The sequence below is a fragment of the Corylus avellana genome, chromosome 9 (assembly GCF_965113065.1).
Source record: "Corylus avellana chromosome 9, dhCorAvel1.hap1.2, whole genome shotgun sequence".
NCBI lineage: Eukaryota > Viridiplantae > Streptophyta > Magnoliopsida > Fagales > Betulaceae > Corylus > Corylus avellana.
The window spans coordinates 11,827,421-11,840,255 of record NC_142498.1 but is presented as its reverse complement, the minus strand read 5'-3'; the positions used below and the strand labels follow the sequence as shown (position 1 = coordinate 11,840,255).

Here is a 12,835-nt window from a genome sequence, read left to right as displayed (position 1 = left end):
AACAGCAATCTGCAACCCTGAACAGCAACAAAGCCCAAGCCCAGCAAGCCCAAAGTTACCAGCAACTCAGCAAGTCTAAGCCAATCAGCCCAGCAAGTTCAAGCCCAACAACGCCCAAGCCCAAAAACACAATTTCAGCAACTCAAATCAGTAAGTCCAAACCAATTAGCCCAGCAAGTCCAAGCCCAACAATACCCAAGCCCAAAACCACAATTTCAGCAACTCAAATTCAACAGCACCACAAGCAAAAAATCTCGACAGCCCAACTCACCGGAAACTCCACGCTCACCGCACCACGCCGACAGCCCAAATCTCCGATAGCCCAACTCGCCGGAAAAACCACGCCGACTGCCCAAGTCGCCGATAACACCACGCCGACAGCCCACGTCGCCGATAACACCACGCCGACAGCCCACGTCGCACAGAATCTGCCGACAACCACCACAAATCGCCGGGAACACTCCAAGACTGCACAGAACTTGCCGACGACCACCACAGACCTTGCCGACAGTCACCAAGGATCCTCCACAAACCAAGAAACTGCCGAACAGCAGTTTAGAACCCACCAGAATGATCAACAACTCCCCTGAAATTATCGACCGCCACAAAAATACAACGACCCAGTCCCAACCCAAGCTTGACCTACGGCCCTCAACAGGTAACTGAAAACAACCCTAATTTAGATGATGGCTTTGATACCATGTCAATTGTACTGAATACCTCTCAATGTGAGGGTTGCTCGTATTATATAGAAAATTGTCTAGGTAATTACAAGCTGTATCTCAGCGATTATAGCAATCTAGGGACCCCAATAAGGCAACTAAAATCTATCTATTAATTACAATATACTATAGCTATAATACAAGAACATGCCATAACTAGAAAGACTAGTTATGGCTAAATATATATGGACTGTATCTGATTGACACCATGGTCTCAACCACCTCCTTTGTAAAAGTCTTTCCAACTCCAGATGATCCTATCAGCACCGTTGGCTTGATCGCCTGATAGATTGGCAGAATAATGTAATTCAACAGGAAAAATCCTAAAACAGTATTCTTTTATTTTTTATTTATTTTTTTAAAAAAGCATTCTTATGAAAATTTTCACACCTTGACAGCACCTAAGAGTCCCTTAACAGGTTCATGCTCATGAGCCCAAGGCTGCTTAAAATGTTGAAGTGACTCCCTACGGGAGCTAACAATCAATCCCTGGAAAAGGTTAATACAACCGAACTGTTACATGAGATTAAGAGGAAAAAGGGAAAGCAAAACGAATAGGAAAAGCTACTTTTCCTTGCAAGCATGGAATTCAGATCAGGTTTCTATTACCGTTGAGTCTACAAGCCAAATCTTCTTGCGGGTTTCTTCCACTGGAGCTTTTGTCTGTGAAGAAAATAAAAAGTAAACACAGATGCTTCGGCACTACAAAAAAAAAAGAAAGTATTAGTTGCATGTATATTATTCATTAATATTTGCCACGTTACCATTCAGTGACGTGGCAGTTTATAACACGTTACTAAATATTTTAGTAACGTGTAAAACTCCACATGTTACCAATTTGGTTGGTAACGTGCCAGTATAGCACGTGACTAATTGGTAACGTGTCAAAACCACATGTCACAAAAGGGAATTTTCTATGATATTATTTGGGAACCTGGAACCAGCTGGTTTCCAATATTTTTTTCCTCCCTTTTCTTTCTTTCTTCCCTCCTATTTTTTTTCTACCTCCCCCGCATAGGCCTTCATCTCTTTTTTCTCTCTATCTTTTCCTTTCTATCTTTTCCTTCTCTTCTTCGAAGAAGAGGGAATTTCCTCTCTGGCGCTAGCCTCTCACAGTACGTACTCTCTCTCTCTCTCCAACAACTCCTTCCGGCAGGTCCGTCCATCTCCTTATATATATATATATATATATATATAGCTTGTGTTTTGCATTAATATATTGGAGTTTAATATATATAGCTTGTCTTTTTATTCTTAGAAAAAATGGCTAGGTTGAAACAAGACAAAGAAGAGGCTGAAAAGGAGATAGCTGAATATCAAGCCTAAATGGAGCTCGGGTTCCAGAGGAAAGTTGCAAATGTTTGTATATGTTGTTGAAACTGATTCATAGTGTTCTGCTTCGTCGTGTTGCTGAAACTGATTTAATGAAAGCTGGCATCCATATATGCATATATGTATATACATTAGGAGAACCAGGGAAGCAATAAAAGGTAAGCATGGCCTCAAGTCACAAGTTACTTGAAATGAGATGGAGACTAAAGTAGATGTATCAAAGTGTAGAAAAAATGTATTATTACTTTCAAATTGTCCTTAATTTGAGCAGTGCAAGAAAAACAAACAGACAAAAAGAATGAAAAAAAGAAGACGAAAGACTCCAAAGGCAAATGGTGTTTGAGCCTCACTTCTCCAGCACCCAGGAATAAGAAAGTGTGGTCTGCTAAGGTTCCACCAACTAATTTCAGGGCTGCAATAATCCCCGCCAATACCACAGATGCTGTACCCTGAATCAAATGAAAGAAGAGAAAAATTTACCAAAGTGAAAACAAAATGGCTAATGGTCAAAAAGTTTTTGAAGGCGTTACCTGTATATCATCATTAAAGACAAGATGAGTTGAGCGATATCATGCCAGCAGCTCGAATGCGTTATGGTTAGCAAAATCCTCAAACTGAGGGGGAAAAAAGGTAAAATATTAAAAATACAATACGGCCATATGAACAAAACTCAGAAGTTCAAAAACTATGGAATGAGTGAATTAAAAATGATATAGACCTGTACTAGAACTTTCTCCCCATAGTTCTGTTTAACTGCACACAAGAACTCATCTAGAAGCTCTGCATATTCCTAAATAAAACGAGTGAAAAACCACATCAATGAATTTACATATTTAATAATAGTTATACAAATTCCAGTCAACTGAAAAAAGGGAGAAGACAAGAATATCATAAAACCTGCCCGGTTGCCCTCTTATGCCTAAGCCCAATGTAAAACTGATCCTTCAAAACCTGCTCATTGTTTGTGCCAACGTCAATGGTTACATGCAAGCACTGTAGACAATAAATACAGATTGTATGTTATTGGTAATAGTGAAGGGTTCTATTACTTACTAAAAAAAGGCTCTATCACTTCATCAAGCTCTCGATAGATAACTAATATCGGTCAAGTTGCAAGTCATAAAACTTTCAAGTCCTCACAAGAGGAATTTATCCTATTGCACCATCAGACAAAGTATGGCCGCAACCTACCAAGCTGGGCAAATTTTACAAAAAGACAAACAAATTTATGATAAAAGAATTTGCATTGTCGGGATCCAAGTGAAATTCAGGAAAGAAAATTGAAATTATGCGATTAATTCAATCGTTATTTGCAATATTTTTGCCAGATTTAATTCAATTGCAAATCATTATACTTCAAAGGATATATTTTCTTAGAATTGATTAAACATCAACTTTTACTCCACTCATCATTGTATTAATAAGTTCTTGTCATGATTCTCACAATACTATAACTAAACATCTATGATAAGAATGATTAGAACTATTACCTAGAAAATCCAGCTGTAACGTAGGAGAAACAAAGAGATGGAAATCTGGACAGCAACTTAAACAGTGCTAAAATCAGTTTTCTTGATGGAAATGTGGGAGAAAACTTGGATAAATCATATGCTGGATGCAGCCTTAGAGTATTTGTTTGTAGACTTTTAAGTCTTTGCTTGGAGGAATACAGAAATAAGAGGGAAAGAGAGAAAAGAGATAGCTGAATGTAAGAAGTATTGGCTGTAATTTGATAGTTGAATGTTTTAGTGCTTTAGTGGAATGTTGGCCAGCTTTGTTAGGAAGTAGGCTTCCACTTTCATGACTTTCTAGCTCTTCTTAAGTCTTTTTCATCCCTTTAAAACACCCCTCTACTAAAGCTACGAAAATTATGGGATGAGAGAAGAAAAACTGAATTGATATCCGCCATTGATTGCCTAACTTAAGATAGGAAATGGCTTACGCACCACTAAGGAAAAGAAATGATAATCCAATAGACCACTATACTTAAAGCAAAGGGGACTATCATGATTATGTTTTCCACCTAAGAGATGCATAATCGTGATTGTGCATCACATCGTCAACATAATTTAAGGGAAGATAACAAAAGCAATACCTACCCAAGTAATAAAACTAATGTAAAAATAAATAAATAACAATCCTAAAATTAAATTTACCTTAGAAGGTATAGGGTATTACAAGTGAGCTTCAAGTTGCACTCCAAATGCAGGTATAATTACAACAGACTGTGTGTTTGAAGAACAATAAACAGAGAGTGGATGGGACAGCTATATGTGCATGTTAATTTGAAATAGTTGGATGCCACCATAGAATTTTAGAAAGTTCAAGAAATGGCAATATTTTTAATTAGTTTATATAAAGCCAGCAAGCAATACAGTAATTGTTAATATAAAACTTTAAGGTGCTGCTCATCACTTTATGTTATAGTCCTATGTATGATGTGTATCATGATCAGTCCTTCGCTTTTCACCTTTCCAGATACGTGTCCCATAATATGATTTGACAAGGGAAGCACTGAAGAACATGCTTAAAAGGAAAATGGTGCCTAGTGTTCCCTGTCATCAGAAATGACATCATGTTAAAAAATTTCTTTTGATAAGTAATAAAATGTTTTTTTTTTTGATAGGTAATCAAGTTAAAAATTAACATGCACCTAAAATGTTACAACAAATTATGTGTATTTTAAAACTATCTGCCCCCCTCAAACATACAAACCCGGAATAGCACTGGTTCTATCTAGACAGCAAAATCAAGGGAAAAGTTAGGAAGCTAAAGAAGGAAAATGGAGCAAAGTGAGAAATCAATTACATTTAGCAAGCAGAGATAGAAGGCCATTGTGAACAACGAAAGAACAAACAGGTTGGCAAGGAAAACACAAGCATAATTCCTCTGGATAACAATATGGTGAATGTCCAGCTGATGAGGCCTTCACAGCCTTCATGCATGTATGTCTATAGTGGATTAACAAGTTGGATTTTAGTCATTTTGAAGCTAATGCTGACAAGCATATGTCTCATATAGTCCAATCACAGGATGTACCTGCACACAACTATCCTAGCATGATGCCAATAAATGAACAAACAAAGAAAAGAATGATACTGTATCAGAAAACAAGTTTCTCAAACCAGAAAGAAAATGATTGCATGGAAAATGTGTTAAAAGTAAACACCAGGGGCTATGGTAAACGAGTAAAAGAAAGAGGAGCACATACTTGGTAGAATAATTATTTCATATAGCATCCAAGTATGGAACCGGCTGCAAGAAAAGCAAAGCAGGGGATAAACAAACTGCACTTGCTGCTGACAAACATGCCAGTTTAAAAGTGCCAGCCATTAGCACGCCAATATCTCCTGGCATTGTCATCAGGACGAGCATCTTTTATCTTCAACTATAGCTTACTCACCCATAACAAGTACAGCATTTTCAAGATGCCCTATGTTGCAAAGTCCGTTGATGACATACTCGTAAACTTCCATATCTGAATAATAACCAGAGTCTTGCATATCGTCCCATACATTTAACAACATTCCACATTTACCAAACCTAGAAAGCCACATAAGGAATAGCTTATAAGCACCAAGTGATATTCTTCATCCAACTTTTCTTGCTCTATTATCATCATGGCAGCATTGGGCAAACCATATCTGCATAAAGGTCCGATGAAAGAAGTTATAGTCCCTGTACTGGGAACAATCCCACGACCTAACATCTCATCAAACATTTCAGGTGCATCTGCCACTTTGCGGGCCTTAAGGAAAGCAGCAATTAATTAGGTAAAAGTAAAAATATCTGGGTCACATTTATTACTCAATTGTCGATGCCTTCCAATCTCTGTTACACTCCGTCTGACGTTGATGGGTTTTCTTTATCGGCCAGTAGAGCTTTTACCGATAACAGCACTGCTCTCGAGATGGTATACAGAATAAATGTGGGAGGCCGCTCCATCTCACACCCTCTGAAGACACTGGCATGTTCCAGCGCAGGAGTCAGGACGACGAGTACTTGGCAGTATATAAACAACTTGCTGTGCCTCGTAACTCAACTAAGGAACTCAATTTTACCACGATACCTGCGTACACTGCCCCAGAAGACGTCTATCGCACTGCCCGGACATTGGGGATGAACAAAACTATCAACAAGAGCTGCAATCTCACCTGGGAATTCCTCGTAGATTATGGGTTTGTCTATCTCGTTAGGCCACACTTCCGCGAGTTTTGTTGAAGCACAGTTTTCCGTGGAGCAACATGGCACACTTTCCGGGTGATGTCGTGGTGTCTGAGGATGCGTCGAGCCTTCATACAAGAGCAAACAATAGGATTAGAGTCCCCGGTGTTGTTCCGGCGAGGATAATCCGATGCCTAAGTCAGTTATCTGAGAAAGTGTATAAGCAACAGGAAAGCTAGAAAGCAAGAGTTGCCATTACCTTAGTGTTGAAAGGTGACTTGCATTTTATAGGCATGGAATGGAGTTTGATTCCCCGTACGTCTCGGGTCCCTTATCCCTTAATATCTGTCGTGCTGTTATTTGAGAGGGTTAGGGTTTGTTAGCCCCTCCGTGATCTTAGTAGCCTAAGATCATGGAATAAGTGATATGGTTTCTGTTTGACGTTAGATGAGGATGCCCAAGTAGTCCTCGGTCAGACGTGTACTGATTCATCAAAGTTTCCAACAGATATAAAGTTAGATATCATTGCATTGTAAGCTCCAGTGTCTGGCACACAACCTTTCTCTCTCATGCCCTCAAAAACCTGAACAGCATCATCAATCCGACAAGCCCTTCCTAAACCCTGTATAAGAAAACCTAAACCCTGTATAAGAAAACAGAAAGTCAAGCAATCCGGACTAAACCCATCTGCTAATATTGCTTCTGACAAACTCTCGATTCCGCTAATTCTACCAAATTTCGACCACCCACCGACGATGATATTTTACGTCATACTATCAAATGGTATCTTCCCTTCAATTGAATTCAAAAATGAATTTGTAGCAGCAACATGGGATCACAGACAGAGACATTTTAAAAGCACATTTAAAGACTGTCACATTTAAATCCAAACTCATCTAGGTTCCCAAAAATTCCTACCGCTTTCAACACGTGATGAGTGCTAACAAAGCTGTCCAACACAATCGATGGCGTCTCCAAATCAAGGCTAATGCCTTCAGTCCTCATCTGACACAACATTTCGATAATAAATTTCAAGAATTTTCTTCTTCCTAGCGCTTTTATAATCACAAGGTAACTACAAATGTCCCTGGGTATCACCAGCTGCTCAATCTCCCAATTAAAAAAAATAACCATTGCTTTGCCAACTAAGTTCCCCTGTTCATTACTTTAGCAACAACATCAAGGCAGTAGGAGAGAAGAATATCCAGATATTACATATGATCCAGTCGTCACGTCAAAACTTTCAATTTTTTTTTATTTTTTAAAAAGCTTTGTTTTGCAGAAAAAAAATGAGTTTTTTTGGAAAACCCATTATGTTCCCAAGGAATAGCTACTCCTCTTATTTGTTAGAGAAATAAGTATTCCTTTTCGTAGGAGCCAAAAAAATGAATAACTATTTAATAAGAATAGTCAATCAATTCCAGAGGTCTATTCCACGTACCAAACATGCCATAATTTTTTCTCAATCAGTTAAAATAGAATTTAATTAATTCTATATCTATTTGGATGAAAAACTTTCTTAGAAATTATAAAAATTAAATGAGAAGTAAGACATACCTTTTTATATACATAATTCGGATCCGTCTGTTCATGGGGATACAATGTCAGGATAATCCCTTCTACTTCTTCTCCTAGAAAATTAAATGAATCAACATCAATCCATTTACTGAATATGATAAATGGTCCATAGCATGCTTGCGGTCACAACATGGATGCCAACATTATCAAAGGATCAAAATTCAGTTATGTACCTATTTTTGGAATGTCCCAATGATTGGTTAAATCTGTAATGACCAGCAACATGACAATTAGTAATGAAAAACTCAAAATACGGAGGCCTCCTTTCTCTTTGTGGTTGCTTGGGCATTTTACAAACACCTATGATCCTGTTGTGCAAACCCAACAAGAATAGCAACATTCAGCAAAATCCAACGCCAACATTTAGACAAAAAAAAGAAACAAAAAATAGATAATTACGAGTTTTTGGGAAGAAGAGAGCAGTTTGTTATTCTCCCATTATGGGTGATAGATGAATCTCCCATCAATATGCAAAAAGAAATGATGTGCAATAAACAAACCTTTGGATTTATTTCTTGAAACTTGACTTGCATCTAAACAAAACTCGGATTCAATGATTCTCTTCTTCTGGTTCATAGATAAACCTCCCATCAATCTTAACGAAAGGGATGCGGGCTATTTTGAACCATTCTTGTCCTTGATCTTTCTTGCATAGCTCTTTAAGTAGAGGACAATAGAAGATACAAAGTTGCAGGAGCGAGGGAGGGAGGCCATCCTCTGGAAAAGATGTGAGATTTGTGCACCTTTCAATCCACAATTCTTCAAGAGAGGTGAGGAATTGAAAGTCTTTGGAAGACAGGTATTTCAGGATCGGGAAGTGTTTAATTTTGAGGCTAGTTAGAGAGGGAGGCATTATCATCCCTGAAAGCGACACCAGATGTGAGGAGCCACCATCAATTTCAAGTTGTTTAAGAGAGGTAAGCTTGTGCAATTCTAGCTCAAAAAAGGGCTCATTAAATGCCATATCATGGATAGAAAGAAATGTTAGGTTGGTGGGAAAAGCTACAATGCCTAGGCAGCCCTGTATTTTCAATCGTTGAAGAGAGGTGACGTTGTGTATGCAATTCGGCAGAGCTTGCATTTTCTTACACTTGAAAATCGTAAGTTCTCTCAGGTTGGCAGGGAGAAACCCTCCGTCCAGGAAGGAAACAAGATTTGGACATCCCCAAATATAAATTTGATCTAGATGGTTGAGGTTGTGCATGCCCATGGGTAAGGATTTAAGGTTTTCACAACTCCAAATATCAATTAATTCAAGAGATGAGTTGTGATGGAAGCTCTTTGCTATTGACTCCAACTTCTCACAATCCCAAATTTTGAGGTCTTTAAGTGTTGCAGGTAATTCTCCGCTTGATGTTAAGGATTTGAGGGATGGACAAGAACTAATATCCAAGTACTCAAGAAGAGATATGTTGCTACCGCAACTATTGATATCATCCACCAAAATCAGCATGTTTTTGCAACTCCATATCTTTAGCCGCTTAAGAATTGGAGGTAGTTGCCCTATTGCAAAGTGCGTCAATGAAGGACAATAACCAATACAAATCTCCTGAAGATGCGTGCTGTTGTACATCATTGCATTGGGCAAAGATTCCAGGACCTTGCAATTTTCGATCTTGATTTCTCTCAGTTTGGATGGAACTTCCACGTCTTTTGCCACCAAAGAAACCAGTTTGGAACAATCACGAATCTTCAAAACGCCAAGACATGGGAGATGTTGTAGTAATCCCACATCATTTGACCACAAATTCGTCAGCTCCTCACAATGTGCAATCGTTAAATCTTTCACGTTTGTTAGTCCTTCCATAATAAACCCTTCTATTTGACATGTAAATTCTGAAATTGTTGAAAGAGACCGGAAACATAGTGAGCTGAAATCAACCTTACTTCCACACACCACCCCTTTTGAATTCTTAATTTCTACTTTGCAGGACTCTGGAAAGCTAGAAATTGAAACCACCAACTGCCTACATCTATCTATCACAACATTTTCTAATGAAGGAAGGTGGTTTGGTAACTTACCCAATAGTTTGGGACACGTTCGAATAGAAAGCTCGCGTAGTTTTGGAAATTCTCCACAAGGATTCCAACTCTCCCATTCCTGCATATTCTCAAAAAGCAAAGTCTCCAAGGATTTAAAAGGTTGAGAGCAACCTTCCCCATAAAACTCACATCCAATATTTTTCACATCGGCCATGCCTTTGATGAAAAGGTCTTTGAGTGATGGTAATATGCCCACTGCTGGCAATGACGTGCACTTTGCACAACTTTCAATCTTCAAGAGCACCATATTAAAAAATTTTGGAACGCTTAACCAGGTTGGTAATTTTGCAGAACCATAGTGTTTGATAGTGAGCTCTTTCAAACCCGCGTGAGGTTGTAACATATTAAGTACCTCTAATTCACTTGTTATGTCGTGTGACTCATCCAAGTTGTCACTCCATTCCAATGACAACCCATAGAGATTGTGCTTTTCAATTAACATAGCGTCCCTTGCATCCTCACAGTTAGTCACATTTTCCAATCTTGAAATGCAAAGTGTCTTTCGAAGATGCAACAAAGGCCCTAGCTCTTTTACACTAGAACAACTACCTTTCCCCACAATTAGATTAGACAATGATTGAAGACTTGTTAATTTACCTATTTGCGGAGGCATTTCTTCCAATGCATTTGCTCCTAGAATGTTGAGATGTCGCAAGTTGACTAGGTTTCCAAACTTTGAAGGTAATTTCTTTAGATAATAACAATGCTCTAGTATCAATGTCTGTAAATTGTAGAGAGTGGCTACTGATTCAGGCAAGCTTCTGATTTTTGTGAGAGAAAGGTTAAGGAACCGTAGATGCTTCATATTACCAATTGATTTTGGTAGCTCATATATGCAGTATCCACTCAAAGAGAGCACCCTTATGCTTAGTAATTTTGGCAGCAATTCAAGAGAAACATTACTAGTCAAGTAACAGCCCACTAGATTCGGAAACATTAGAGGCAGGAAAGTTCGTAAACATGTGAGATCACTAAAAACCTCAAACTTTTGAATGCCATCATATTGACCACCCAAGTAAGATAAATGCCGAACCTTTCTAGAAGGGTTCCTTTCATTATTAACCCCAACTCTACCCTCCATTTTAAAACATATATCTCCTGCAACCCATTCAGCCAATTCGTTGAAGAGGTCATACATTAAAAATCGTGATTCATCCTTGAATGAATTTTGGAAAAATGACCTCAACTGCAGATTACGAAAATACTCGGCACCCAATTCTTCCAATTGTTGTGTCTCTTCTCCTGGCTGAATTAAACCCTCTGCCATCCATAATAGAACCACCTCCTCCTCCGTAAATGCGTAATCCTTGGGAAGTATTGAACAATACTCAAAGCATCTCTTTAAATGTGAAGGGAGATAGTTGTAGCTCAACATAAGAGATGACAAAATTTCACGATCCACTTCATGTATCTCCCATATATTCGCCTTCAATACTTTTTCCCAAATATCACAACCCACTTCATTGTGTAAGATGCCCCCAAATACTTTCGCTTGCAAAGGAGAGCCTTTGCACCTTCTAACGATCCCCTCACCAATATCTCTGAGGTTGGGATGTGTACTGAAGTCACTTGTACCCAATGCATTATTGGCAAATATAGACAAGCAATCATCATATGACAACTCTTTTAAATGGTAAGCTGGAATGGTACATGTTTTTCTTGCAACATTCTCATTGCGAGTTGTGATGATAATCATACTTCCTAGAGCCCCCGCTTCAAAAGGAGCACATAGGATTGTCCAGTCTTGGTAGTTCTCATTCCAAAGATCATCCAATATGACTAGAAACTTCTTCCCTTCTAGGTTCTCCTTCAGTTTGCCTTGCAACCAATTTAGATCCTTACCGTCACAGTTTTCTCTGGTGAAAGATTGTAAAATTGCTTTTGTCACCCTAACAACATCAAAATCTATAGAAACACAAGCCCATGCTGTCACATCAAAAAATCTCTTCACTTTTTCATCATTGTATATAAGCTGGGCAAGAGTTGTCTTTCCTATACCCACCATACCAAGTATAGAAATTACAGAGAGTTGAGCATCACTACATTTTTCACCCAGCAAAAATTCAAGTACAGCTTCTTTATCTTTTTCCCTGCCATAAACACGAGCTTCGGTCACAATAGAAGTTGGCCACAATGTCTCTCTTGTTCTGTGTGACCTCCTATCAACATTTTCACTCAATCTCAGCTCATATTTTTCATTCAAAATTTCATTGAATCGAGCAGCGATCTCATCTAGCCTAGACCCCAGCCTCATGTTGACCTTAACAGCACTTGGACTAAAACCAGTACAACAAGCAGGGATGAGGTCCCGTACCTTACTTGTGGTCGCCTGATTTTCTGTCGTCAATTTCCGTTGCAATGCTTCCGTGACAATCTCATCCAGTATGTCATCCATATCGTAAGCCAAGTCTTTGAATTTATCCAACCAACATTTTACTGCCCGGTGAGTATGCTGCTTCTCATCCGCATCATCAAGGACTGGCTCAATTCTTCTTAACATTTTGCTACACTTGTCCATCTTTTCTCCAACTCCTTCACCGAGAACAAAGGACAGCAAATCGGGAGACGCCAGCCGTTGAAACATGACACCGAGTAACGTAGAAAGGACTATCTCTGCCATGGTTGTTCTTGGTAGAAAGGAGAAAATCAGGAAACGATGCAAGGATAGCGAACCATCCAAAGCAGAAAGGAGAAAATTAGTAAATGATTTTTTCTGTGAAAGCTTGAGCAGGTCTCGTCTCAATACTCACTGCAATAATTTCAAATTGCTTTGAGGGAGTAACATGATCCCCACTATCCACGGCAATTTCAAAGAAATTGCCCATCCCCAATTTTGACCATCTAAGCCTCATGGTAGACTGGTAGTACGCAAGATTACCGCGTAGCTTGACACGTTAATTAGTTTTGCTCACCACTGCGATTTGTCATTATTATGCAGAAAAATACCTTTTTTTTTTAAAAAAAAAAATATATCAAATATAAAAGGGACCACACAT

At 38.7% G+C, this 12,835-nt stretch overlaps 2 protein-coding genes and 1 pseudogene across 4 annotated transcripts in view; all 3 read right to left on the bottom strand.

The window, feature by feature from the left end:
* Positions 1-12,835, bottom strand: part of LOC132190461 (NADP-dependent malic enzyme) — a 61,754-nt gene that overhangs the window by 5,452 nt on the left and 43,467 nt on the right. The gene's annotated exons all lie outside the window — the stretch shown is intronic.
* Positions 2,266-12,662, bottom strand: LOC132190463 (putative disease resistance RPP13-like protein 1). 2 transcript variants are annotated; one of them, XM_059605462.2, is made up of 9 exons: positions 8,297-12,662; positions 7,970-8,104; positions 7,776-7,849; positions 6,478-7,223; positions 5,266-6,346; positions 2,952-3,047; positions 2,773-2,844; positions 2,585-2,668; positions 2,266-2,503 (listed from the first exon to the last, which is right to left on the bottom strand). In XM_059605462.2, the coding sequence occupies exon 1, from the start codon at positions 12,457-12,459 to the stop codon at positions 8,347-8,349; it is 4,113 nt and encodes a 1,370-aa protein (XP_059461445.2). In that variant the 5' UTR covers positions 12,460-12,662; the 3' UTR covers positions 2,266-2,503; positions 2,585-2,668; positions 2,773-2,844; positions 2,952-3,047; positions 5,266-6,346; positions 6,478-7,223; positions 7,776-7,849; positions 7,970-8,104; positions 8,297-8,346. The 2 variants fall into 2 exon arrangements, with proteins under 2 accessions (XP_059461445.2, XP_088366724.1); XM_088510598.1 differs by lacking the exons at positions 2,266-2,503; positions 2,585-2,668; positions 2,773-2,844; ... (2 more) ...; positions 6,478-7,223; positions 7,776-7,849 and having other exon boundaries at positions 7,988-8,104; positions 10,437-12,634.
* Positions 2,405-7,429, bottom strand: LOC148583696 (pentatricopeptide repeat-containing protein At5g15010, mitochondrial-like; annotated as a pseudogene). Its single transcript, XR_015909084.1, has 6 exons — positions 6,703-7,429; positions 5,266-5,883; positions 2,952-3,047; positions 2,773-2,844; positions 2,585-2,668; positions 2,405-2,503 (listed from the first exon to the last, which is right to left on the bottom strand). The product of XR_015909084.1 is annotated as a pentatricopeptide repeat-containing protein At5g15010, mitochondrial-like (transcript).